The sequence below is a fragment of the Myotis daubentonii genome, chromosome 3 (assembly GCF_963259705.1).
Source record: "Myotis daubentonii chromosome 3, mMyoDau2.1, whole genome shotgun sequence".
NCBI classification, from domain to species: domain Eukaryota; kingdom Metazoa; phylum Chordata; class Mammalia; order Chiroptera; family Vespertilionidae; genus Myotis; species Myotis daubentonii.
This window is the reverse complement of record NC_081842.1, coordinates 195122919-195150707: the sequence shown is the minus strand read 5'-3', so window position 1 is coordinate 195150707 and position 27789 is coordinate 195122919. Positions and strand designations below refer to the sequence as shown.

The window sequence follows — 27789 nt, the reverse complement described above, 5'->3', positions numbered from 1 at the left end:
GGCATGTACCTTGGTTGCGGGCACATCCCCAGTAGGGGGCGTGCAGGAGGAAGCTGATCGACGTTTCTCTCATCGATGTTTCTAACTCTCTATCCCTCTCACTTCCTCTCTGTAAAAAATCAATAAAATATATATTTTTTTAAAAAGTTCCATCATTTCGACGTATGTACATATGTGCTTTATGCTTTTTTATTATTTATTTACAAGTAAAGGTCAGGAATTGTTATCTTTTAAATTTTTTTTACTGTTTCACTTCATTACTGCTGTGTATGTGCTCCATGTGAGTGACATAGGTGCTTATGTAGGTGGGTTCCGACGGCGACAAAATCGCGTTACATCGCGCCATAGGAGATATAACCCAAGGACCTACTGTACTTACTCTCACATGGTAAGCAACAGACAGCATTCAGAATCATTTATGCTGCACCACCTCCCCCTGGTGGTAGGCTCTGGGAACTGAAACTGGCTTGATAAGGAGCTACTAGTATATTGCTCTTGGAAAACAATTACTGTTTTCTATCAACATCACCCTTATTTCTTTAAATCATCAAAGTCACTTTCTCATTCTTCAAAGAATCAGGTACGGACACAAATACACCAAACCAGGACTTGGTGCCAACCAGGCTCAGAGCTTTGGATGATGCCGATGGCGGTGCCACTCTCTATCTGTCCTTCCTTACTGCTCCTGTGGTTGCTGCTTCTGTCCTGGGTGTCTTCAGTGCCTCTGCTGCATCTCTCTGCCTCCACCCACTCCCCTGAGCCTTAGGAAAGAGCGAGGTGTGGTCCAGGTACCCTCAGCCGTGACCTGGCAGGGAGAAGCCCCAACAATTCTCCCAAGAGCCAGTCCTTAGGCTGTAGGCCATTTTTCAAATTAAGTCCGGCCACAATATCAATATTTCTTTTATTTTTTTTAATTTTTTTTAATTTTATTTTATTGATTTTTCAGAGAGGAAGGGAGAGCAATAGAGAGTTAGAAACATCGATCAGCTGCCTCCTGCACACCGCCTACTGAGGATGTGCCCACAACCAAGGTACATGCCCTTGACCGGAATCGAACCTGGGACCCTTCAGTCCGCAAACCGACGCTCTATCCACTGAGCCAAACCGGTCAGGGCAATACCAATATTTCTTAAGAAATAGCAGAGTGCGGCACTCCTGGTCTTCAACTGTGTCCCTCTGATCTCCAGATAAGCACATGGCTTCCTTACTCTTCCAGGGAGAAGGAAACATTCAGTAGGATGTCTGGAATAGGAAGAGAGAACCGTGACATACCACCTCTCCAGGTGGACAGAAGAGACAGGGGCACTGAGAGGGCATCTCTACGATCCCCCCAAGGAAGCGAGACACGGGGACAAACGGAGGAGAGGGAGACATGAAGGAATAAGCCAACCAGTACCTGGTACCAAGTCTTGGTGTTCATCTTCTGAAATCCGGTCCCAGGCTGTGGGCAAAGCTTGGATTCCTGCCAAGTCTCCCCAATCGATTGAGGACAGGAGGTACTTTCTCTTCAGGTACCTTCCTGGAAGTTAAGGATCGCTCAAAAAGAAAAGGAAATATATTGAAGGAGGAAAATACCCTGGAGAGAGCTAGGGAGCGCATAGAAGTGACAGTGCAGCTATCATGAAATTTCCCACTTGTAGGACTGGCCCACGCTACCAAGCTTCACAGGGCACCTCTTTACTCACGTGGCTCTGCGCTCAGGGACAGAGGAGTGGAACACTGCCCTGCAGTCCAGGACCTCGCCACGGTGTGGAAACACCAGAGACTGAGGAGAAAGAATCTAAGTGACATATGAGGTAAAAGTCAGAGGAGGTGCCGAGGATGAATCATCCAGTTTAGAGGGCACCAGGAAGATTCCAGCTGGCAGGAAAAGCAGACACAAAGGCACGATAGTGGGGTCGTCTGGGATGGACTCAGGGACAAGTACACCTTCCAGTGTGGCTGGCATGGAACCTTGTGTCCAGTAGGAGAAAAGGTGGTTGAGCCAGAACACAAAGAGCATTGCAGCCCAGCGTGGGGATTCTGCATTTTGCCCGCCTCCCAACAGAAGCTACTAAAAACTCCTATACAAGCAACAGGATCGGAACTCGACCTCCTGAAGAAATGTGGGGTGAGGTCACTCATTGGGGATGGCTTACAGGGAAAGAAGCTAGAGACAGAAACAAGAGGCTGCATGTGATTAAAAGTCCAAGTGAGAGGTAAGAAACCATGGAAGAGGCAATGCGGATAGAGAAACAATATATAAAACACACCAGGGAAACAGATGAAAAGGATTTCACAGGTGGCTGTGTAAACATGCTCAGAGCAGTACCTGGCACATAGTAAGTGCTCAGTAATGTTAGCTGCAGCTCCTACTGCCCATGCTGCTGCTGCTGCAATTAAAAAAGAAAACAGAGGGAAAGGGGGAAGAGACTGCTTAAGTCTTCAGAGTGGGTGATCATACACGGTTGAGTCTACAACTACAGGAAAAGGAAATAGAATGTGAGGGCTAGATAGAAGAGTTCAATTCTAAACCTGAGTGTGCAGGTCCATAAGCAATGCAGTTGGAGGCATCTAAAGAAAGCTTGGATTTGGGAGTTACTCAAATGAAGGTAGACACTGAAGCCAGTGGATCAGGCGAGAATCGAGAGAAAAAGGCCATCCAACTAAATGATCTTTCCGCGTCTACACTTGCCCCACACCGTCCCACGTCTTCCTCAGAACAAAGCCAGGGTGGTTTTGTTAAAAACAGGTTTGCTTATGTAAAAACCTTCGCATAGCTTTCCATCTCATTCAAAGCGAAAGCCAAGATCCTGTCAGAGACCTCAAGGCCCTGCAAGATCCAGCCCCGCTCCTGCTGGGCTTCCCCTCTTTACTCTGCTCTGACCACACTGGCTTCCTTGCCATTTCCTGAACATTCAGGCACTCTCTCACTTCAGGGCCTTTGCACTGATGGCTTCTCTCAGATGTCACTTTCTCAGTGAGGCCTGCCCTGCCCACCCTATTTAAAATCACAACCTCACCCTCACCCCTCACTTTCTCTGCTTTATTTCTCTCTGTAGCACTTATCACCATCTGACATTCTATATGTTTTTCTTTTTTAACGTCCAGAAACTAGAAAAATGCCTGGCATGTAGTCGCTACTCAATAAATGAGTTGAAATAATTGTAGGAAGAACCCAAGTTCAGGAACCAAAGAGAACTGACCCATACTATACAATGTTATAATGCTGTGATAAATGAAATCAAAAGACTTCCTGGGCCCTAGCTGGTTTGGCTCAGTGGATAGAGCATCAGCCTGCGGACCGAAGAGTCCCGGGTTCAATTCCGGTCAAAGGCACGTACCTCTGTTGCAGGCTCCTCCCCAGCCCAGGCCCTGGTTGGGGCTTATGCAGGAGGCAACCAACCGATGTGTTTCTCTCACATCGATATTTCTCTGTCTTTCCCTGTCTCTAAAAATCAATGGGGGAAAATAAACAAACAAACAAATAAATAAAAAGCAATGAAAAATTAACCTCGGGTAAGGATTAAAAAGAAAGAAAGAAAGACTTCCTGCAACAGCCCTGGATACTATTTGAAATGTGTGCAAAGGATACGAACTTTGATAATGTCTCTCAATATCTTGCAGCCATTCCAACATGTCAGCCACAGAGGGGCTCACCGCCGAAGCCTGCAGGACAGCGTCAATGCCGATTGCGTCTGCATGCTGCTCATAGATCTGCAGCACTTGTCCCACGTGGCTGCTGACAGTGTCACGCACCTTGAGGAGGGCAGCTCTGGGGGAAAGGGTCTAGTATTAGGCAATATCATGAAAAAGGCAGAAGACAGAGTCCCTCGCCGTTGGCACAGACATTTTGGACCACATGATTCTTTGTGGTGGAGCTGCCCTGTGCCCTGTAGGATGTTTAGCATCATCCCTGGCCTCTACCCACTGGACGGCAGGACCAAACCATGCTCCCACGCTCTCCAAGCTGTGACAATCAATAATGTCTCCAGGTATTGCCAAATGACACCCACTTGTGAAGGAGATTGGTGATGGTGCCTTGGAGGTAGGGGTGGCTCAAGAATTAAGAATTTACTTAAAGACAGAGAAGATACATAAGTTGCATGGCTCTCAACGAGAGTAATGACCAAGTCTGAGGCTGCCATAAAGCTGTAAAGTAAAGCAACTGCTCACACTTGAATGTGAAAAGGGAGTAAGAGGCAACTGAAGCAACAAGCCAGTACTATCCATATGTCACCCAGCCCCATCCTAGTAAATTCTTGAATGGTGGAAGTTTAGGCTTGCAGTGCACACAGACTAATGTGGACTTAGGAAAGTTTCTTTTTCTCTCTCATATAAAGCTAGTCTGTTTTGCTCACTGCGCATTCTAAGTACCTAGAACACTGAGACTGGCCATAGAACAAGCACTTGTTGAAGAATAAAAAGGGTTATTGTGAAGATTAAATGCAATAATGCACATAAAATGCTGAGAGAAGTTCCCGGCTTGTGGTAAACATTATTATTACTCCATTGGCGACTCCAAGGGGCCCAGCCACCAAGGCAATGTTTACAACTTCCCAAGGGGCAAGGCGGTCCTTAGCTGGGAGTTGTGGCTTTCAAAAATGTTTGACCATGACCCGTAATTTTAATGTATACTTAAAACAACAGCCTGATATCCACATGCACATATGCAAACAATTGAAATAAAAATTCATTCTCTTAGAATAGACCATGACGTAATATTTAACTGGCTACCTCTTCTACTCAACTAAGGAATTAAACCCGGTTCATTGTTGTACCGGATTTAATTTACATTTATTAAGCACCAGTGGGATGCCAAGAACTTTGTGAATTAATAAATGTATTTTGTACAAATGAATACAAAGAAGGTGCCCATTTTCGACAGTTTCATATTACTCTATGGCAGCGGTTCTCAACCTGTGGGTCGGGACCCCTTTGGGGGTCGAACGACCCTTTCACAGGGGTCGCCTAAGACCACCGGAAAACACATATATAATTACATATTGTTTTTGTGATTAATCACTATGCTTTAATTATGTTCAATTTGTAACAATGAAATTGGGGGTCACCACAACATGAGGAACTGTATTAAAGGGTCACGGCATTAGGAAGGTTGAGAACCACTGGTCAATGGCATATACTCCATACACTACTAGACCCATCTTCTGTTCTGGTCAAGGAAAGGCCACATGCGCCCTGCCCTGTCTTTTCTCTACCCCCATAACCTGTAACTAAGGTGGCGTCTAACTGTTAGAGGTGGGCAAACTACGCCCCGGATCCAGCCCGTTTGGCTGTTCTATCCGGCCCGCAGAGGCGAAACAGCAGAGGGTTCTCTTGCTCTCCCCTCCGCTCCTTCACCAGCAGCAGTGTTAACATGGCAACGTCGGGGAAACGCGGCCGCAGCTCCTCCTTCTGAGTCCAGTTTAAGAACCCATTGTGGCCCTCGAGTCAAAAAGTTTGCCCACCCCTGGAACATCAGGAATAATAAGGGCTGACAGTTGGTGCAGAGACACCAATGTGCAGCAGAACAAAGTGGGGGTTCAGGCACACTTGGGTGAGAACCCCAGCTTTGCTATTTACCAGCTGTGAGACCAGAGGCCATTCTGTTTGAGCCTCAGTTTCCTCATCTGCAAAACGGGATTAAACGAGGTTAAGGCACAGAGGTGCTGAGATTTTATGCAGTCATGTCTGTAACACCCTCAGCTCTGACACCCTCCCAGCTCACAACATAGAACTGCCCCTTAAGCAATATGGGCTTTCACCGTGCAGGTCTACTTATATGGGGATGTGGTTTTCAATTGGCCAGCCCAGCTCCCCCCTGCGCTGTTCGAGGGCTAACTCTGCAGCGGGAACCCATGGATGGGGAAGGCCAACGGTAGTTCTACGGAGGTTTCCCATGGCGCTGGCGGTCACCCCTAACCCCAAGCGTTGTTCTGGCGTCCACCGCAGTCCCTCGTTGCTTTTTACCAAAGAAAACTACAGAAGGGAGCTAAGAAGCGTTCTCCGCTGCTTCTCTATTTTACTTTTCAAACTTCTCCTAAGTCCACCGCGGCCACACCTGGCCGCTGACCAGGGAAATAAATGCCAGAAGATGGTTTTCTGACCGAGGGCCCCCGCAGCAGAGGCCAAGCAGGCAAGGCGGCGGCACCTCCGAGGCCAGGCTCTCGGTAAGGAAGGAGCGCCTTCCCGGCGGAGCCCGGCGACTATGGCACCCCCGGTCCCCGCATCCCCCCGCCACGAGCGCGGAGCCTCCTCCCTTACAGCCGCTCTCCGAGCTGGTCCAGGACCGCGTCCCCGGCCTCCAGCTGCTTGCGCCTCAGCCGCTCCTGCAAACCCGGGAAGGCCCGCAGCGCCGGCACGTCCTCAAAGCGCAGGTTCTGCGCCGCCCGCAGCTGCTCCGCCAGGTTGCCGAGGGAGGCCAGGAGCGGCGGGCAGTCGCTCAGGCTGCTCCGCCACAGGCGCTGCTGCTCCTCCACCACAGGAAAGCACTTCTTCAGGGCCGCCTGCACCGCCAGCAGAGGCCCGTCTGGAGGCATCTGTTGCGGCGGGAAAAAACAGCGTTCCGGTCCCAAGTCGGTAGGGGAAGTACCAGCTCAGGGGTGGGAGTATTTCCGTCCTCAGGTGAGTTTCCGGTAGGGCTGTCTACGCCCCCCCCCGCCCCCCGCTCCACCCCCGCCGACAGGCGCTCCTGGCGCGAGGCGCTGGCTTACCTTCAGAGGGGCTCTCGGGGGGCGGGTCGCCGGTCTCCCTACTTGGGAAGGGTTTCCCGACTGTCCCTAGGAGGATCTTACCGGGCTGCAGACTGCGGATGCCCGGGGCCCAAGCCCGGCCGCCCCAGCGCCAGACCTGTTGTGCTTCCGGAATCTTGTCTCCTGCCCTTCGGTCGGTCGGTGGCTTCAGCGGCCGTCCAACTCTGAGGACCCGCCGGAGCCGCTGGCCTACGCCCGCAGTTCCTCTGAGCCGGGTGCGCTAAGCAGTTCAGTCGCGAAAATATGTCGTAATGCCGCAATGCTTTCTGGGGACTGTAGTCCTACGCGTAAGCCGGCGGCCGACACGGAGCTTCTTTGTGATTGGGTGTCGTGGACCCGCCTTCTAAGACGGCGACTTCTCATTCGTCAGCCTGTGGCAGTTTGAATTTCGTGACGGCGGTCGCAGGTCTCGGTAGCCCCAGAGCCTCTCCCCTGCTGCTTGAGCGGCGAGGTTTCCCCTTGTTTTGGGATCCGCAGGTACGTTCCTCCCGACTGCTTTACGCTCAGGCCCCGAAGGTCAGCCCCCTCCACGAACCCTTTGGGACGCGCGTCCCCCCTCTCCCGCGCCTTAGCGTTCCCCCACTTTCCCTCCCAGCCTCCGCCTCTAACCCCTTGGGGCTCGGTTCCCCGATCCCCGCAGCCGCCACTGAGGCGCCATGGCCCCGGCTAGGAAGGGCAGCCGTCGGGTGACCAAGACCAACTTGTTACGGGACCGGAAGCTCGCCTCCTTTCTTAAGGACTTCGACCGGGAAGGTAAGGGCCGAGCCCGGGTCGTCGCGGCTACGGGGCGATCGCGGGGTGCTGGCGGATGGGCCGCGGGCAGCACGGGTTCCAGGCTCCCTTCACCCACCGGGGACCCCGGTTCTGTCGACTTTGCTCAATCGCAGTGCAAATACGATCCAAGCAAATTCTGTCCGACGGGCTGAACATCCTCAAGGAGATGGATAACTTGTACAACATCGAGATCCTGCGGCTCCCCAAGGCGCTGCGCGAGATGAACTGCCTCGACTACTTTGGTAAGCGCCGCGGAGTGTCCCCGGCTCCGCCCTGGAGCCCGCTGCACACCCACCAACCTTCCCTCAGTTAGGTCCCCCGAGATCGCGGCAGGAAGTAGGTGTGCCCCGCCCGTGGCTCCGAGGTTCAAGTGTCAGCCTGGTGAGACCAATCCGTGTCTCTCTCTTACATCAGTGTTTCTTTCTCTCTCCCCCGCCTCCTTCCCTTCCTTCCACTCTCTCTAAAAATCAATGGAAAAAATATCCTGGGGTGAGGATTTAAAAAAAAAAAAAAAAGCCGCAGATTTAATGCTTCCTCTCACTCCCCATCTCATTTCTCTGCTTTTTTTGTTGTTGTTTTAATCTCTTTAGCACTGACCATCATCTACCCCTGCAGGTAGTCAAATGTTTTCTCTAAAAGACCATATAATATCTTAAGGCCTTCTGGGCCAGAGGGTTATTATTTATTTTTTAAATATATTTTATTGATTTTTTACATAGAGGGAGGGAGAGGAATAGAGAGTTAGGAACATCGATCAACTGCCTCCTGCACACCCCCTACTGGGGATGTGCCCGCAACCAAGGTACATGCCCTTGACCAGAATCGAACCTGGGACCTTTCAGTCCGCAGGCCGATGCTCTATCCACTGAGCCAAACCGGTTAGGGCCAGAGGGTTATTATTAATTACCCAGTATGTAGCCTCCTCCTGAGATAGAAATGCATGGTTTCCTTGGATAGTAGACATTTAATGATCCTTTTGGCTCGCCCTTTTATTTATTAATCCATTTGTTTGCACATTTCTACAAATATTCATTGAACATGTATCAGTCCCAATGAAGCGATGTCGAATTAAAGCTATGTTTTTCAAGGACTCGCTGTCTTAACTAATTTTATTCTCATAAAAGATGTGTTATTAAAATTACCCCTATTTTATAGATGACGAGATTAAAGCACAGAAAGATTGGTTGCTTTGCTCAAGATCTCATGAGCTGGTTAGTGGCAGAGTTTATTTGAATGTGGGCGTATTCTGGTCCCAAAGCCTAAATTCTTAACAGTCATACAGGATACCTACCGTGAGAGTTTCTAGCAGGAAGACCTAACCTGACTTTTTATTCTGCATCTAACCTTGCACAGACCTCTTCATTCAACACATTAACTACATACCTACTGTGTGGCACATTTTGCCAGAAACTATGGATATTATCTGTGTCCTCAAGGAATTCAGTTCAAGACCCAGGGGGTGGAGAGAAAAGACTTGAACTGCTTTGAGTGGTTGTTGGGTAGGGTGAGGATGAACAACTAACACAGCACTTCGCAGCCATCTGCTGTCATAGACAAATAAGCAGAGTTTTGGGTTTGAGCTCAGTTTCCGAGGATGAGTTAGAAATTTGTTGGGTGCAGAGGAATATTTTGGGCACAGGAAATAATGATTACCAGGGCACTGAGTCTCAGAAAACAGTGGCACATTTGGGAACTCACAGGAACTTTTTATAGTTTGGTAGAACATAGACGAGGTCATGAGGGGGACAAGTCAAGCTTGGAGAAAGATTAGACTAGATTATGAAGGTCCTCGAGTTATTGGAGCAAGGGCTTACTCTGGTCCCATTTTAGAAAGATAAGTCAGCATGGGAAGATGATTTGTGATTAAACTGATAGTAACTGAACAAAATGTTCTTTTTCAAGCCCTTGGAGGAAACAAGCAGGCCCTGGAGGAGGCAGCAACGGTAAGTGACTTGACCTGTTGTGGAACTGTAAGTTTGGTCTGTTCACAAATCCAACCAATGGAAGCTTACTATGGAAGAGGTTCCATAAGGGCCTTTATCTGTACATATGTACCTATGAGAAAGTTTAATTTATAAGTTAGGCACAGTAAGAGGTTAATAATAAAATAGAACAATTATAAAAATATACTTTGATAATTATGTGAATGTGGTCTCTCTCAAAATAGCTTATGGTACTATACCACCTTTTCACTTAATGGAGCCCTTTCCAGTTCTTTTTGGCATATCCAGAATTGCCCACATCACTACTCTTATGCTTGGGGCCGATGGGTACTGAAGGACTTATGGGTAGGTAGCATATACACAACATGGAAACGCTGGATAAAGGGATGATTCATGGCCTAGGACACAGCTGGACGATGTAAGATTTCATCACCTACTCAGAACAGCATGCAATTCAGAACTTGTGGGTTATTTCTGGAATTTTTCATTTAATATTTTGCAGGTTGACTGCAAGGTAACTGAAATTGCAGAAAGTGAAACCGTGCAATCCTTCGAGTGAAAGGATTATGTGCTATGGTTTATACAGTGGAAGGAGTCAAAGCAGATGAGCAAAGGGAAAGATGCATGGGGTAAAGTCCAGAGGAAACCAGGTCCAAGCTCCCAAGAGTCCTCTCCCAGTGGAGACACACAGGACACGCTTAATTCAGCACCTTACCTAGCAGAAAAGCCCCTTAGCGACTTAATGGGCAGGGTTTTATTAGGGGCGGTCACATCTTCTGCCTAGCAATACCAAAATTCCAGACTTGCAGAAGGAAAGCAGGTATTCAGCATAAACCATGTTGTTTGCATAAATCTTAGGCACAGGGAGCCTCTCTTATCAGGGAATAGTGGGAACCCTGAAGTCCAAGTTCTAGTGCCATCCACTGGCCAACCATGTGAACATGGATATCAGTCTTAGGCTTGTTAACTCTTCTCTATGTTAGCTAATGACATGCCACCGATGATACCTTCATAACATGCCAGCTGGCTATGGAGATGGCAGAAAGTTGGCCAGCACTTTCCATTCCATCAACCATCAGACATCACTAATCTACTACAGCACTGTTTCTTGCTAAGCCTGGACAGCCTCAGAATTCTTCTCTGAGTGCTCCATGAAGTCCCTACCAACCCAGAGATGAAACCTTGTCACTGTGAGATGGCAACTATTCTGATAGTGACACATGTCCTACAAGGAAAAGCCTAGGAATCATGCCTGCTCTTGACTAGTCTCATAGGTAGTCACCAGTGGGAAGAAGTTTAATTAAAAGGGCGACTGGAAGCCTTTTTGAAGAGCCCAAGATCACAGTGGAAAACCTAGACTTAAAAGAGGAAAATGAGAAGTCTGACACAGCACCAGGTGTTATAGAATGTGGATCATTTTGAACTCGTATTGGTGGCTGATGGAATGTAAACAAGTATAACCACTTTGGAAAATGATTTGGCATAATGTCAAGGCTGAACATTTGTGTACCCTATAGCTCTGTAATGCCCTATCCCCGAGTATATAGCCAAGAGCAAACTTGGACATACATGTATGACAGTTCAAAGTAGCAGTGTTCATGATAGCAAAAGACTGTGGGCAAGAGATTAGACAAATCCACTATGATAGAGTCACAGTGGGATATATAAAAAGAGATTAACTACAAATAATGGTCAGAAACAAAACTAAATGATATTTAAGCACAGATACATTTGTGAAAATACATATATACACACACGCTCTTTCAAGCAAATGGAATGGTTGTGGTTATATCTGGAGAAAGACGGAAGACTGGTCACCTTTGGAGGAAAGACAAGGAAATGGAACAGCGAAGAATAGATAACTAGCAGCAAGTTATTGTTGATGTTTTGGGTCCTGGGTGGTATGGTGGGCTTAGGGGAGTCTGTTGTGTTATAATTAACATGATCTTCCGGATGTATTAAGTGACATGCTTTAAAAAAATTGTTTGCGTTTAAAAATATTGTTCCTCATATTTGATGGACTATGCCTAATGTTTCCTGGCTGTTTTTATCACAGGCTGACCTGGATATCACAGAAATAAACAAGCTAACAGCAAAAGCTATTCAGACACCCCTGAAATCTACCAGAAGTGAGTACTTTTCAAAATCCCTTGTTGAACTGGGTGGCTGGCTGGCTGCATCGGGAGGCCTCGCTGAGGGAGCCTCTTCCCTCTCAGGTCTGATCCTCAGTCTTGTGAATAAAAAAAAAAAGTGATTTTGGAGCTGCATTCAGTTAATTATATGCAAGAATGATACTAACCAAACTCTCCAGACTGATGTATGAGTGACGTGAAAGGATAAAAACAAAAGTTGTGCTGGAAACCAAACACGCTGTCTGCTTGCTTCCCCTGAGTTGGAGAGGCTAGCCAGCTTTACAGACGTGTTACGGGGCGGGCCACACCAGCTGCAGCTCTCCCTGGTCAGAGGGTTGAGAGAGAACTGCAAAAGGACTAACTTCTCAGCACGTTAGTTTCATGTTACTAGATTCAGTGACCCACACGTGTAAATGGCTCTCACAAATACGCCCCACACTGGAAACACTGACCAAATAAAAATAACAAAAACCTTGTTCTTACGGAGCACACATTCCAGGTCTCGGGATAGCCCTATAAAGCGACCACTCCCTTTTATAGATGAGGAAGCCGAGGCGCTACCATGAAGCCATGTGACCAAGTTAATGGTGGGGCCAGGCCTCAAGCTCACGTCTGTCCGATTACACAGGCTACACTTTTTTTTTTTTTTTTAATCCTCACCCAAGGATATCTTTCCATTGATTTTTAGAGTGGAAGAGAGGGAAAAACAGGGAAATATTGATGTGAGAGAAACACATTGATTGGTTGCCTCCTGCAACTGAGATACGTGCCCTTAACCGGAATTGAACCCAGGACCCTTTGGGTCCACAGGCCAGCACTCTATCCACTAAGCCAAACCAGCTAGGGTGCTTTTTTTTTTTTTTTTAATATGTTTTTATTGATTTGCAAGAGAGAGGAAGGGAGATGGAGAGATAGAAACATCATAGATTACCTGCCTCCTGCATGTCCCTTACTGGGGATAGAGCGCCCAACCCAGGCCTGTGCTCTGACAGGGAATCAAACCGTGACCTCTTGGTTCCTGGGTCGATGCTCAACCACTGAGCCACACCTGCTGGGCAGTTTACACTCTTAATTAGAATGCTGGGCAGACCATCCAGGGCATCGTATGGGGTTTCTGAACCACTCCAGTTAGTTTCCTTTGTCTACTAGTAAACCGTCTTTTTTAAAAAATTATCTTTATATTGGGTCTATTTGCTTACAGCCTAAGATTGCTTATTTTTTTCCTATAAGAAATGTGAATGTATGAAAGTTTATTCTCATGAGAAATATTGTTAAACTGTTTCTTGTAGCACGAAAGGTAATGAATGAAATGAAAGTGGAAGAAGAAGATGATGATGAAGAAGAAGAAAATAAAAATAAGAAACTTAAAACTGCCAAAGTAAGTAGGTACTCAGAATTTTGTATTTCCCCATCTGTGGGCTGACAGGTGGGGAAATACAAAAATACTTAAAATACAGTGTTGCCTCACAGAGTTCACAGTTCAGTAGAGAAGATCCCAGTTAAGTAGCTGATAACAAACACAATCATAGAGGTATGTACAGAGTGTGTAAGCATAGAGAGGATGCTTTTAAGGCTTACCTATTCTCTCAGGACACAAGCAGGCCTCTAAGGTGAGTGGGATTTCATTAGCTGGAAAAGAAAGGGGAGGGACTTCCCAGAGGAGGTCTGAGAGTGCCCATGTAAGGAGCAGGAAGCAGTTTGAAATGGCTGGGACTTAAGTGGTGAAGGCAGTTTGGGTAGAGTAGGGGCCAGGAATGAATGGCCTTGTGCGCCAGGTTTGGAAGTTCAGCTTCACCTGGTAGGAACTGGTGAGTGACATCACCAGACCTGAATATCAGAGTAGTATTCAGGATAAATGAGAGAGGGCAAAACAGGGGAGAAGGAAGTCAGTAGGGAGGCTATTGTACCTCTTGAATGAGCCTCTGACCCTATCAAAAGAGCTGGTGTTGAGATAAGATTTAAAAGGGAGAGTGGGCAAGTTTGGTGGAGGGAGGAACGGAAACCAGAGGTGACAAATGGTTTCTAGCTTAGGCAGCTGCCGTCTGGTAGCATGTGGGACACAGGAGGAAGAGTGGTGCTGGGTTTGGGGAACAGTTCACATGTTGTTTGACATGCTGAGCATGTAACACTTTTCCGGGACATGTAGCCTAGACAGCAGTTTCAGCCTGGAGCTCAGGGAGGAGGAGGAGACTGAGAGTCACACTGGCTTCCAGGTCTTCAGGTGGTCGTCCCAGTGTGGGAGTCGGTGCTGTGCAGGGAGAGCGAGGAGGAGGTGAGAGAGAGAAACTTGTGAGACACACTGCAGGGGGATGGCACAGAAGCAGGGAGGGGAGGGAGGAGGGATCATCAGAAGATAGGGACTGGTTCTTGTCAGGTATCTCCAAGGACACAGGAGGCGTGAGGACTGCTGCCGTTCCCTGTATTGGGCACCTGGGATGCACCTTTTCAGTGGCACTTTATCTGGGTGGGGAGCCGGTGGAGGGCGGGGCGTGGAGTGCGTGACCAGCCAGCCTGCAATCAGTTCAAAAGACATTTAACCTTAATTTTGGCAAAATCCTCTCTTTTGGAAACCAAGCCAGGTCTGAGGCCTTAGTTGATCAGTTATGTTCTGAGTTACGTACATCTGTGAGGTAGATCTTCATATGGTCAATATTAGGTTTCTTTTCCAGAGCTGGTTCCCCTGCCCCTTTGCAGGAAAGGCTGTTTGTAACCTCATTTTCATTTGATTGTGACTTCAGGTCAAAAGGTGCCCTCCATCCAGGAAAAGAATGCAGTCCATACAAGGAAAAGGCAAAAGCAAAAGGTAATGGGTTTTCCCAGTTCATCTGTGTGGTGCTGGTTTTATTGGAGAGCCACATTCATTATGGCAGAACTAGGGGCCAGAGGGCTTTTGTGGCTCATGTTCTTGTAGAGCTTAAAGTCATCAAATCCTTGAGTATCTGAACTGAGGGGCTTCTAGAAATGATCTGAACCAGTACCTCCTCCAGTTCTGCCCACATTCTCTATGCTGCCCACAGTTTTCAGTGCAAACAGGGAGAATGAGGCCCAGTAACGTGGTAAGCCTTGCAGATTATTGTGTTTAGTTGCCTGACAGTCTGTGCAGTTACACCACAGTCGGTCACAAAGCAGCTGTCACTTACCAGTGGGTAGTTTCTTCAAATGTCCTCCTGGCCCTGCTAAGCAAAGAATCACCATGGGGCCCAGCCACTGTGGCTCAGTGGTTGAGTGTCGATCTATGAACCAGGAGGTCACGCTGCGATTCCCAGTCAGGGCACATGCCAAGGTTGTGGGCTCGATCCCCAGTGTGGGGCGAGCAGGGGGGCAGTCGACCAGTGATTCTCTCTCATCATTGATGTTTTTATCTCTCTCTCCCTTTCCCTTCCTCTCTGAAATAGATTAAAAAAAAATTTTTTTTTAAAAAAAGAAGAATCACCATGGGCCTAACCTGATTCTGCTGGACCCACTAATCCATTTGGGAGTGGGGGCTGCATCTTACACAAGCTGGGGAAAGTAGTGATGGGGGTGCCTGAGGGAGTCGACTCCTCGCAGTCCTTCCTGAGCAGTGGTAACTCTTGGCAAGAGGACCAGAACCCAGCTGGGGGGTAGGGGGGGGGGGGGAGCTACAGCTGTTGAGGGGCTGTCTACTTCCTCTTATTCGTTAGCTTGATTGAGGAGTTAGATTCTAGAGGTTGACTGCTTGGGTCCAAAGTTGTGGCTCTCCTAATTGGCTGTGTGATCTTGGACAAGTTATTTAAAAATAAGTTTCTGTATCTCTAAATGAGGATAATAGTGGTGCTTCTCATAGGGTTGTTGGGAGAATTACACGAGTTTATGTAGGCGTTCAGGACAGTATCTGACGAAGTCAGTGCTCCAAGTGTTACCTGCCCTTGCTGCTGCTGTCATTGGACCTGAGTTGTGCACCTAATTGCCTTTCTTACCTGTAGGTCAAGCACTTATAGCACTGTTACCCCAGCTGTGGGCCGAATGGAGCTGTCCCTGGTAAAACCAACTCCAGGCCTGACGCCCAGATTTGACTCAAGGTGAGTACTGAGAGCCGGGCTTGGATTTGGGTGGGAGTCAGTATTTAATGTCAGAAAAGAACATTGTTTAAGAAAATAACTCCTGACTCCTTGGCCTGAGCCCTCAGAAGAGGGTGATCAGCTGAGCTTCCTGGTGGTGTTTGCCTCTCCCTTGAGTGCAGGTTCATCTGTTTCAGCAACAAAATGATTCTTCTCTTTATCTGATGAGATCTCTGTCTCTGATGATAGGAGGCTCTAGTGAATTTGGTCTCTTCTGAGTCTAATCAAAAGGTTTTGGGGTTTTTTAATGGGCAGGCATTCTCCTATACCCTTGGGAGAAATTGACATCCTCTTTTAGGAGACCAGTATAAACAAGAATGTTCTTGCAGCATAATTTATCCCTTCCCTAGGGCTGGTTAACTAAACAGAAAATGCGATATAGGCATTTAAAAAGAAGTAGATCTGTATGTTCTGATGTGTGCGTGTGGGGCGGGGAGGGGGCGGGGGCAGGTGCAGCTTCAGGATTAGGAGCATCTCCAAGCAGTTGGAACACAGTGTGTCCTAGATCAGTGGGCACCAACCTTTTGGACCTTGCGGACCACTGGTTGGCGACCGCAGTCCTAGATGGCCCATCTGCTTTTACATACATAGAAAGTGTCTGGAAGGGTGCATAGGAACTGAGAGTGGTTATCCCTGGGGTGGGGGAGGAGGAACTTACCTTCGCTGTTAATTCCCATCTTCTTTAGCTTTGTTTTTCACATGAGCATATAGCAAAGGACACTTGAGGGAAAATAAGAGCCACATTGTAACTGTCTTGAGAAAGTTGGAATTTGGGAATTAATATAATGATGTAATTTCTGAATCCTCCTCCTTGGACCCTGGAAAATTCCTCTTGATAGAAACACTTAGCTACTCTTGGAAGTACATTAACCATAGTTTATTTCTGGATGGATGGATGGATGACTGGCATTTATATGGAGCTCTGGACTTAAAATTGACATGGATAAGAATTGACTTGCTAGATGTATGTTTGATAATTACAATCTCCCTTCTCCAGCTGTGTTTACTCATTACCGCTTAGAAAGATTCCCCCCCTAAATTGAGAACTCGTCTTCTTAGAAAGGTGTGATTTGAAAAGTGCAGATGGAGGCCAGGTGGGCTTTGTTTTTTATTTTTATTTTTTATTTAATCCTCACCCGAGAGTATTTTTCTGTTGATTTTCAGAGAGTGGAAGAGAGAGGGAAAGGCAGAGAGAAATACGTATCAATGTGATCGAAACACATTAATTGGTTGCCTCCTGCATGTGGCCCGTCTGGGCCTGGGCCTGGGCCAGGGAGGAGCCTGCAACCGAGATTCGCGCCCTTGACCGGAATCGAACCCGGGACCCTTCCATCCACAGGCTGACGCTCTATCCACTGAGCCAAACAGGCTAGGGAAAGGCCAGGTGGGCTTTGGAAGGGCTCAGCGCCTGGTGTCATGCAGTCTGCCAAGCCGTCTTTACAGAGATTTCTCCCACTTTCTAGGGTCTTCAAGACGCCAGGCCTGCGAACTCCAGCAGCCAGAGAGCGGATCTACAATGTCTCAGTGAACGGCAGCCCTCTGGCCGACAGCAAAGAGATTTTCCTCACTGTGCCAGTGGGAGGCGGAGAGGTAAGTGTTTCAGTCAGGGATGCCTGTCCACCGTGTGTGTCTTAGTCAGCATTTCTTTCCCTGGTCTGTCACCCACTTCCCTCCCCCAAAGTCCTTTTAGTTGCATTGATCCTGATCTCCACACTTGTGTAAGACTCAGAACCCAGTTTCCTCTCCCAGAATAGGGGCCCAGACTGGGAAGATCCTTGCCCAGCTCTGGGTTTTATTGTTCATCCGCTAATATTTGGGCACCCGTCTGTAGCAGACCCAAGATGTAGAAGACATTCCTGCCCTGGAAAAGCAGTTCAGTAGTCGCACAAGTTAACAGTTAACGACACTGTCATCATGCAGTGCGTGCAGTAATGTAGATACAGTGCGTCGTCTGGGAAGGGGAGCACGAGCTGTCTCTTCCACTTTGTGTAACTCCCAGGGGCTCTGAAGCAGGCTGAGCCCAGTTTCTTCGGCCTGAGTAGAGCAGGTTGTTGACCTCACCTCCTGGAAGGAAGGGTGTTTTATTTCAGGTGTGGTCTGCAGGGCATTTCTAAGCTGATGAGGATGCCCTGGTACCTGGGTGATCCGGCAGCTGGCCCAGTGATGAGCACTGAGGTCACTGCCTACCTTGCCTCATCCCCCCACCAAGGGCAGGACACGAAGGGGGCACACTGGGCTGCTGGATGGAGGCTCCCGCCCTGAAGGACATGCAGTGTAACCCACTCTCCCCTCCACACAGAGCATGCGATTACTGGCCAGTGACTTGAAGAGGGTCGATATTGCACAACTGGATCCAGAGGCCTTGGGGAACATTAAGCAGCTGTCCGTAAGTCTCACACTCGTCTCCACACCTGAACTGCCTCCAGTAGCTTTCTTGGTTAGCTTTCCTTGGATTGTCTTTCAGGTCCAGGCTAGCTCTTTGTACTTACAGCCTTCTTTCCCCCAATGGGTTTTGACTGATGTCATGCTTACCTGGTAGCACCTCTGTCCCTAAATTGATGTTGCATTTAGATCCATCCAGAGTGCCTGCCACAGAAGTTCCTTAACAGAATCAAAATTCTGCCTCATTCAGGCAGTTGGTGCCTATATGTTAGGGCACAGTTGACCTCCAGAACTCAGACTTACTCACGGCAGTTCAGGAATGGGGGTGGGGGTGGGGGAGAGGGAGTCTTATTACAGAGAATCCACAGAATCAAAGAAAGCGCGGAGCAGCCAGGCCTCGGAGTGATGGGACCATCAGCAAGAGGAGGTTACGGAGCTCCACGCTGGTGCACCAGCTCCCTCGGCTCCTCTTGTCTCTGGGGCCCCGCACACGTCCTCCTTCCTCACCACCCCCACAGCAGATGACCTCCTCCACAAGCTCTTGGTTCTGTCCTCCCTCCGTGTTGGTTTGTAGGCGATCTTGGGTAGCCACACTTTCAACTCTATTGCTTCATTTCCCAACACCTGTCCTCGTAAATGCTCAAGAGGAAGAAGTTAATTGGCTCAGCTTTGGTCACATGGGCCTCCCTGGTCCAGTCAGCTTGGTCTTGGCTAGTGGGTGGGAGCACTTAGTGCAAACATGGCTGCCATAGCCCCACCTTCCTGGGGCGCCAAGGAAGGGGACAAGGTGAGCTGCTTTCCCAAACGTCCTATTGCACATAGGCCCAGTGCTGAGATCACACAGCCAGCCGCCCAGATCTGGTGACATTCATCATCTGGCTGGACCCACAGCAGTACTCCTCCCAAATTATACTTTCTCTGTCTCATGTGAGATGTTATTTTGCTCCTTTGTGCAGATGAGAAACGTAGACTCAGGAAGGTGAATTCGTTTGTGAAACAGAATGGAGGGCTGAGATTCCCTCAGACCTGCCTCAGACACATGCAGTGCTACCTGAGTAGAATCAATGGTTCTCAACCTTCCTAGGGCCACAACCCTTTAATACAGTTCCTCATGTTGTGGTGACCCCCAACCATAAAATTATTTTCGTTGCTACTTCATAACTGTAATTTTGCTATTGTTATGAATTGTAATGTAAATATCTGATATGCAGCTGCAGGTTGAGAACCGTTGCAAGTGATCCCTGGACAAGCATGCCCAGTGCCATCCTCTCTAAACGACCTGTCTCCTTTTCTTTATAGAGCCGTCTTGCCCAAATCTGCAGCAGCATACGGACTCACAAATGAGGCTACTGTTCCAGGAAGCCAAACTTGACAGGATGGATCTTCAGTGGGCATTTCTGGGACCTTCTTCCCTTCAAGCTTATTGTCTATTTGAGTGTGATGTTCTAGAGCAGGAAGTGGTGTTCTCTTGGAGAATTCGGGACGTGGGGAGACACGGTTCCCTCATCTGTTAGACAAGTTTTACTATTCACACCTTCCAAAGACACTGCCCGCTGTATCCATGCAATCAAAACTTCCTGTCCTTCTCCCTGCTGAGTTCTTCCTGCTCTCAGAGCTGCCGCTTTCTGCCTCCTGGGACTCAGCGTCCTCTTTGCCCTGCCCTAACTCCAGTGGAGGTGGCATGGAAGGACCTCACTCATGTTCTTGGGCAGACTGTCTACTCATCCTCACCTGAGAACCCTGTGCGTCTGGTGTTTCCACTCTGTGTGCTTGAGGCTGGGAGTTTGGGCTCAGAGGATGGAGCTCTGGGCCATGAGAGGGCAGATCCAGAGCGCTGGGAGGAACTGTACAAATGGGGCCAGGACAGCGAGTCAGGACCTGTCCCAGCAGTGACCACAGCAGAACACACCGCCCCTCCCAGGCCCATGCCCTCCTCCTGTGGAATCTCACCTGCTGTGCCAGTGGTTTTCAGGCTGACTTATGGAATGGTGTTTTGTATTTATCTCGACCGAAGACCAAAAATTGGTGTGAAGGCACTTTCCATGTCTTCCTCCTCTACCTCTCCAGCTAGTGGGGATTTGGGTAAGGGAATCAGAGGGCTGAGATTAGTCTGGGATTTTATGTGACTGACACAGAGGAACTCTCTAAGCTCTCCGTGGCCCTGTGGTCCCTGCCAGGTCTGTAGACTGCAGAGAGCGCTTCTCTTACTGGCTTCATTGAGGGAGCAGGTGTAACTGGCCTGGTCACCTCATTCCACATGTTTGGCCTGTGCCCTGGGCTGGACTAGTTCCTTAGCACTGAAATCCCTGTGTGCCAGCCAGTGCCTCTGCCCCAAAGAATCATGGGATGTGGTCCAAGAATATGGGAACAGTTCCCACCCCAGGCTTGGGGGCCACTGTTTTCTCATGTGTGTCTCTTTGCTGTACTTTGTATTTTGCGACATGACCATCCTAGTAACCCAGTCCTGTCTAAGTTGTATTTGAGTTGTTTTATGCTCCCTTTCCTGGGACTTTTTGTACATATTGTTTTCCTGAGTCACGGTATCTCTAATCTGACTTCTAAGAGCTCCTGAAAGGTACCTGTTTTCAATAAACTGTGTGTTTGTTATTAATATCACCTGCCTGTCATTTCCAAGCTGTGCTCCCCGGACTGGAGGCAGTTTGGAGCTGCGCCTCTCAGGTGGGGCCTTTGAACAGCTACTTAGAAGGTGAAAACCTTTACTCCGGGCAGAATCTCTGGTACCTGAAGAGGAGCCCTCACCCCCAGATCGAGGACATGGGGAACCTACCCCAAGATGTTTTTCTCCAACACGTTCACTCCATGAGCTAGAAATGTACACTGGGGAGGATAAAATCTATCGCTTGTTTGCCTATGTAGTCTCGTTGTCCAGGACAAAGAAGGGTGTGCATAGGTAATCAGTTAAGTGGGCCCCTCACTTCCCAGAGTTTCTTACATTGAAAATGATCAACATGGGTCATTGCTGAGCTCAGTCATCTGACATGGATAGTTTATGGTGAAGGACCTTTGTCAGTGACAGCATATGGAATAATGGTTACTTCTTCCAAGTAATCCTGTCCCCAGAAATTCCTACCTTTCCCATCATTCTCTGGTACAGTGTTAGGAAGAGTTCGACATCGAGGAAACACAGGATCCAACATGCTTGACCCAGAGCCAGGCTCACCCAATTTCACTTCATGTGCACCACTGTCCAAATGAACCCAATTGTGGCAAGTGTGTAGTATGTAGCAGTGCCTAATAAATGCATCACATGATGCAATCTGAGCAGTCCATTCCACATAAAGGGCTGACTTGGAATGTAATGCGTTTTTCATCCCAGGATTTAAAGCGTGGCCTGAATTATCAAAGGGCTGGAATGTTGCAAAGAAAATTTAAATCTTACTAGCAGGCCTGACCGATGTGGCCCAGTGGATGAGTGTCAATCTATGAATCAGGAGGTCACGGTTCGGTTTCCAGTTGGTTGGGGCACATGCCCAGGTTGCAGACTTGATCCCCAGTGAAGGGCATGCAGGAGGCAGCCAATCAGTGATTCTCTTTCATCATTGATATTTCTATCTCTCCCTCTCTCCTCTGAAATTAAAAATATATATATATATTTAATTTTTTATATATCTGAGCCAAAAAGCAAAAACAGCCCATAGACACGTTCACTGTTTTTTTAAATTATAACAATTTAAAAATTGTCAAAGTTCACAAAAATGATTGCTAGCTCCAAAAAATAAGATCTGGCAACACGGGCCACAGTCGACCGGGGTCCTCGCAGTTGGGTAGCAGCTTTCTCTGGCCCTTAGCCCTCTTCCCACTGAAAGCTTTCCCACTCTGACTTCCCGTTGTTACTACCTTGTACCTCTGGGCAATTGACTTTGTGCCCTAAGCAGAGCTGCTTTGGGTTGAAGGGAAGATGGGGCCTGGAGTCCCCTTCACTGGGGCCCCTGAGGCCGTTTCATAGAACTCTAGAATTTCAATCAAGTTTCATTCTTTGCCCTGCAAGCACCCTGATCTTTCCAAAGACCTCCTTGGGGCTTCCTATTGAAAGAATTCCAAACGTCATACCTCACGAAGAGTAAGGTTAAATTATTCATAGAGCGAGCTTGAGGTGTGTGATAAGACATCACCCAAGCATCATTTATTCACAGCATCAGACATAGCTTTTAGCTCCCAGGATCTACTATCCCCAGCTCTGCCAAAGAGAATGGCTTCACATGCCAACAGAGCTTATCGCGCGGTGCCCTACACCCCTGAAAAGCAAAGCACTGGCATGTCTCAGTGTCCACATGCGCACAAGCCCTGATCGATGTTCCCTCCTCCAATGCTACACGAGCTGTTGGCCCATCCCTAAAGTTCAGCGTGACACACACATGCTGAAGATTAATAGCAGACAATTCAGAAATGGAAGGAGAGACGATGAGAGGTCAATCAGAACTGGGGCTACATTGAGCTCCCACTTAATGGGAGTCTGGAATCCAGTTTGCTCTGGCTAAGGTGCCTTCTCGTTGCCCTTCACAGGATTAGGCATTTTCCCGGTCCCCTTTGGAGTCCCCCTGCCTCACCCGACCTGTAGAACAAGCCTCCTTTCCCCCACTCCCTCCCCACCAGCTGTAACCCACACTTCCTGCCTCCTACACGTGGCTATCGTCTTTCCGGAGTTGGTATTAGCATCCATGCATTGGTGTTTTCTGATCCTCATGGTGGATATGATGGAAGACATAACAAACCCATGGCACCAAGACACCAGGAAGAGCCCAGCATCCCATCAGCAAGTGGCAGTGCCCACAGCACATGCTCCGTCACATTATGCTAAGAGCCCTGGGGATGGCCACCATGACAGTCTCCAAGGAGACACCCTTCAAATCTGATGCAGAGACCATGCTGGCAAACCTACTGGGGCCCTGTTCACAGCGTCTTGTCTTCTCCTAAGAGTGTCCCCCGCTAGACAGGGGTCTTTCATGAAAGGGACAATCTAATTTGTTTCTATGCAGAGAGATTTCAGACACACACTGTGGAGAACCCCCAAGGGTGGGGCGGGGGAGGCTCTCAAACTACTTAATGGTGAGACAATTGTCACTGAAAGAGACACCATATCACAGACAAGTTTTTATTACTTTGTCCTCCATATAGAACCCCAAATTATAAAAACATCTCTAGCACTAATCAAAGGAACCACCGGCCCCTTCCCTCCCTGGGTGGGCTCAGATGGGGATACTGGGGGGTTGCAGGTCACCTCCTTTGTCGGGTGAGTGAGTTCCATATAAAAATAGATCTATAGGGGGGTTCCGTAAGAGCCATCAGCTTGCATCACACCAGCACCCGTTCAGGGCTGAGGCCTGGGAACCCTCAGGATTCTGGGACCTCACTCCAGAGGAGGGAGATCTACCCTGGACACCGAAGTCCTGCCCACAGGGGCCACTCTGCAGAACCGCTGCTGGGGGGAGGGGCCTTAGACCTCGACTGATGGAGCCGGAGCTGGAGATGAGGCTCCCTCCACACAAGACTGGACGCTGGTCCCCACACCATGTCTTCTCCAAGCTTCCCGGGGGCAGGGGCTGGGGGTGCCGAGCCTGAAGGGCACCTGGCACGGGACCCTCCAGCCCTGTCAAAGGTGGAAGCAATATCTTGGTCTCCCCTAGTACCCCCCAGAGTCTCTGAGCTGGGGCCGGTGCCCAGTAAACAGAAAGTAGGTTGGGGGGACGGGGGGACCTAAGGAGAAAAGAGCTGGCAGGGCCAGGCCAAAGGCACTGCTGTGAGGCACCATCCCCACCACGGGGTGCTCCCCAAAGGTGCACTGTGTCTTCCAGCCCCCAGGCTCCTTCTCAGCCCCCCCTTCTGCTTGGGCTCCTCTTTTCCTAGGGCCTCCATCTAGGCCGGCTGGAAGCTTCACCCCCTAAGGAAGGACCCTTCCCACCTTTAAAGCCCCTGAACTTCCAAGTCAGCCTTTCAGCCAAGAAGCCCTCCAGACATCCCACCACACACACAATCAAGAGTCCAGCTGCCCCTCCAGCCCACCAGCCAGCCCAAAGTCTCCCCTGGGGCCCCGGGGCACGTGGGCAGGCACCCTTGGGGTGCTTCTTGGTGCCTGAGCTCATCTCCCCACCTGGCCTAAGCCTTCCAAGGGCCGGCTCTGTGTCTCATTCACCCCTTTGCTCCTTCCCATCCCACCCCATCCCATCCCACCCCACCCCACACACAGCCAAACCCAGAGAGGCCTGTCAGGAGTCACCTGGAAAGACAGCCCCCGTGGCCCTATCCAGCCCCAGCCGCCTTCCTGACGCACGGCGACAGCCTGACCTCATGGTCACCTCCACTTTTAGGGAGCCCCTCTGGACAAGGAACTCTGGAGTCAGCCTAGTGCACCCGCTTTGGTCAGAGGCCTGCAGAAGCCCCAGGGAGGAGGCGCTCTGTGGGGCTGGGCGGTGGCCAGGGGATGGAGCGCCCCATGGGGGCTCACCTCGGCCACCTCTGGCTGCCACAGGACAGGGGGTGGTGTCACAGGGCAGGACCAAGGCCTCTCTCCAGAGCCAGCCTCACCCCTGCACAGGGCCCTGTGCCACCTGGTTGTAACCCAGGCCTGGCCCTGACTCCTCCCTGGGCCTCAGTTTTCCCCATCTGAACAGTGAGGGTTGGCCCAGCCTGTCAGAGAGAGAAGGTCCATCTCTGAGGGTCTCTTCTTCACCATCCCCAAGGCTGGACACAAAGCCCGGGGTCCCCCTGGAGAGAACACATCTCCCCGCCTGCTCATCCCCGGGGCCCCGGCCACTGAGTTTATAAAAGGAATGCAAAGTGCACAGAGAGGCTCGGGGGGCTCAGGGGAGCACCAGGACCTCGAGTGGCCCAGCCAGGACCCTTCCCTCCCGCTGAACTGTCAGCCCAAAGCAAGGGAAGCAGAAACCCGCTCCAGAGTCTAGGGCCTCGAGGTCCAGCCCCTGAGCTCAGCACCTCCTCTGCTGCCTGCGCCGCGGGACCAACGTCCAGCCAGGGCTGACCCAGGGCGCAAGGAGCTGAGGACCCTGCCCTCCAGGGCCCATCAGGACGGGCTTCCAGGCAGCTCGGTCACTCAGGCCTAAAGAGAGCCCAGCAGGGACCCGGGCTGCCTGCTGGCCAATGGGTCTGTGGGATAAGGGGCAGGTCCCAGCTCCCCATGGATGTGGCAGACAGGAGGGCATGAGCCCGGTGATTTGAAACTCTGCCTTCCCTCCCTGCCCAGCCCCACCTCAGTCTCTGAAACCCGGCACTTCCTCCCTCTTCTCTCGAGGGTCTTCTCCAGGGACCTGACCCTTTTCCCAGGGAGACTGCGTCAGCCCAGGTGCTCAGGCTGAGGAAATGGGAAGAGTGCTCACTTCTGCATGGTGGAGCGCAGCTTGCCAGGGTGCTGTCAAGGCGGGTCTGCAGCCCACTGGGGTCCCGGCCTGAAGAGTGGGGGCTGCTCACACCTGCACCCCCCGGCCCTGCAGTTGGAGCACTCGTGCCCGCAGGGCGCTGACCCCACTGAGGAGGGCCTCCCGATGGTCCGCCGACGAGATGCCCAAGCTCACCAGGTCTCTGCAAAGAAGAACGAAGAGGAGTGGGTCAGACCCGGCCGCGCAAGCCCCGCCCTCTGTCTGGACAGGGACCACCCACTGGGCCTCCCGTAGAGGCGGGGCAGGGCCCTGGGTTCCCCCCACTCACTGCGCAGTCATGGCGGCCACGGCCTCCAGGCTCCCATAGCCAGCTGCCGTGAAGCTGTCCTTGTAGCGGCCGAGGTCCAGGGCCTCCAGCCAGGCGCCCACGGAGCCAAAGGAGGGGAAGGTGGAGAAGGCACGGTCCGCCAGGGGAGTGGGTGGCCTGGGGGCAGAGGGAGGTGGCCAATCAACAGCAGGATCTGGTGCCCAGCCTGCTCACTGTCCTGCAGACAGGCCAGCTGTGCAAGGACAGATGGGGAGGCCTGGGCCCAGGGCACACCTGGCTCACACCGCATGCCACGCATTCTCAGAGCAGGTGAGTGTTCGACACACTCAGGCGGGTGGGAGTGGGTTGCACCTGAGCCAGCCAAAGGTCCTAGGAGTATCTAGAACAGTCTGGGGGTAGGACACACCTAGGACAGTTTTAGAGGCAACTCACATTTGGGACAACTCATCCTAATTTCACTTATTTACTGGAATTACAAGTCAGTTAGGACTGTTACCACAAATATTATCCAATGGTCACTGTCCCTGGGATATGTGAGCACAGCCCAGGACAAGCAGAAGTGACTAAGGTGGATGAAGGCTGCATGTGCCTCAGGCAGCGGAAGATCAGATCTATCTGGGACAGCGGGTGAGCAGGCCTACCTAACAGGTGGGTAGGAGAGATGGGGCTGTTGGACAAGGGGCACATGGGAGGCCATTCATGGTCAGGTGAGAGGTCGCTGAATCTGCTATGGTCGGGGACAGATGGGGATGTACCTGGGACAGGGCGCCGTAGCACACTTTGGGGGATCTGGGTCCTGCACCATCTTGCTCAGGATGCTGTGGATCTGGGAGAACCGGGGCCGCTCACCCGGGTCCTTCTGCCAGCAGTCCAGCATTAGCCGGTGCAGGGGGGAAGGGCAGTTCCTGGGGGGCGGCAGCCGGAAGCCATCCTCCACGGCCTTGATTACCTGGGCCGTGGGGTGGGGGTGCAGAGGGAGGCTTTAGATCCCCCCAGCACACACACACACACACACACACACACACACACACACACCACCCCACAGGAAGACTGGGGTGCCCAGGCAGGACTAGAAGCAAAGAAACAGTGAAGAGGAACCAGGGAACTGAGGTCAGAGGGCAAGAGGATCAGAAGGCAGGGAGCTGGAGCCACAGGTCACTCACGTCCTGGCTGGACATGTCCCAGTAGGGCCGCTCCCCAAACGCCATCACCTCCCACATGACAACACCGAAGCTCCAAACGTCGCTGGCAGAGCTGAAGTGGCCGAACTGCAGCGTCTCGGGGGCGGCCCACAGCGCCGGGCTCCGGCCACTCTGCGGGCGGGCGGGCAGGTCAGGGGCAGGGAGGGACACCCAGGTTCCCCACACCACAGGGTCCCAGATCCAGCCCCACTGGCCATCCTCCCAGCTGCACATCTGGGGAGAGCACACAAGCTGACACAAGGCAATGTCCACGCTGGCATTTACCCAGGACCAACTGCTGAGGGGCGGGGAGGGGGGGAAGTGGGGAGAGGGGGACTCTGGGGCAGTTTGATGGAAACAGGGGAGCAGGCTTGCCTCGGGGAAACAGTTCCTCACCATGGTGGTGTAGACAGCCTCTGCTCGGTCCCGAGGTCCCCGCCCAAAGCCGGAAATCTTGCAGATAAGGCCACTGCTAACGAGCACGCGGCGGGCGGCCAGGCCCCGGTGAACGTAGCCCATCTCCGACAGATACTTCATGGCTGACGCCAGCCCAGGCAGCAGCCCCAGCAGCTGCCCAGCCACCATCTGGCCCTCGTGCCGCTGAGGGAGGAAGGAGATGGAGGCGGGCTGCACACTCAGCTCCCCCGGTGCTGTGCGACCCCAGGAAAGTCACGTAGCCCTCTCTGTGCTTCAGCTTGCCCTGTCATCCACCAGGTCAGCCTGGCCAGTGGGTACCTTTTCAGGGAATGATGCCACTCCAAGTCCCAACAAAGAAGATAACGTGGTCATTTCTACCCCCAGGGCCCACAGCACTCACCCTGAGGAAGCCGTCCAGGGCCCCGAGGCTCATGTACTCAGTGACGATCATCAGGGTGCTTCCTGCGCCC

The 27789-nt window shown here is 50.6% G+C and overlaps 3 protein-coding genes across 8 annotated transcripts in view; 1 reads left to right on the top strand and 2 right to left on the bottom strand.

Moving 5' to 3' along the window:
• Nucleotides 1–943: 943 nt before the first annotated feature.
• Nucleotides 944–6942, bottom strand: AIRIM (AFG2 interacting ribosome maturation factor). 5 transcript variants are annotated; one of them, XM_059690136.1, is made up of 5 exons: nucleotides 6774–6924; nucleotides 6244–6518; nucleotides 3550–3754; nucleotides 1397–1515; nucleotides 944–1242 (listed from the first exon to the last, which is right to left on the bottom strand). In XM_059690136.1, the coding sequence occupies exons 2-4, from the start codon at nucleotides 6516–6518 to the stop codon at nucleotides 1417–1419; spliced, it is 579 nt and encodes a 192-aa protein (XP_059546119.1). In that variant the 5' UTR covers nucleotides 6774–6924; the 3' UTR covers nucleotides 944–1242; nucleotides 1397–1416. The 5 variants fall into 5 exon arrangements, with proteins under 5 accessions (XP_059546119.1, XP_059546120.1, XP_059546122.1 ...); XM_059690137.1 differs by having other exon boundaries at nucleotides 1397–1519; nucleotides 3575–3754; nucleotides 6774–6923; XM_059690139.1 differs by having other exon boundaries at nucleotides 946–1242; nucleotides 3575–3754; nucleotides 6829–6942.
• A 127-nt stretch (nucleotides 6943–7069) lies between these two features.
• CDCA8 (cell division cycle associated 8) lies at nucleotides 7070–20654 on the top strand. Of its 2 annotated transcripts, XM_059690132.1 has the most exons (11): nucleotides 7070–7208; nucleotides 7372–7484; nucleotides 7619–7747; nucleotides 9408–9448; nucleotides 11505–11577; nucleotides 12870–12958; nucleotides 14319–14383; nucleotides 15525–15620; nucleotides 17123–17249; nucleotides 17959–18045; nucleotides 19341–20654. In XM_059690132.1, the coding sequence occupies exons 2-11, from the start codon at nucleotides 7388–7390 to the stop codon at nucleotides 19383–19385; spliced, it is 849 nt and encodes a 282-aa protein (XP_059546115.1). In that variant the 5' UTR covers nucleotides 7070–7208; nucleotides 7372–7387; the 3' UTR covers nucleotides 19386–20654. The 2 variants fall into 2 exon arrangements, with proteins under 2 accessions (XP_059546115.1, XP_059546116.1); XM_059690133.1 differs by lacking the exon at nucleotides 7070–7208 and having other exon boundaries at nucleotides 7232–7484.
• Nucleotides 20655–24251: 3597 nt separating this feature from the next.
• EPHA10 (EPH receptor A10) overlaps nucleotides 24252–27789 on the bottom strand; it is a 35873-nt gene continuing 32335 nt past the window's right edge. The window contains exons 12-17 of the mRNA XM_059690131.1: nucleotides 27720–27781; nucleotides 27299–27502; nucleotides 26885–27034; nucleotides 26477–26670; nucleotides 25722–25877; nucleotides 24252–25595 (exon numbers count right to left, since the gene is read on the bottom strand). Of these exons, the coding sequence (XP_059546114.1) occupies nucleotides 25481–25595; nucleotides 25722–25877; nucleotides 26477–26670; nucleotides 26885–27034; nucleotides 27299–27502; nucleotides 27720–27781 (881 nt within the window). The 3' untranslated portion in view covers nucleotides 24252–25480. The remainder of the gene's footprint in view (nucleotides 25596–25721; nucleotides 25878–26476; nucleotides 26671–26884; nucleotides 27035–27298; nucleotides 27503–27719; nucleotides 27782–27789) is intronic.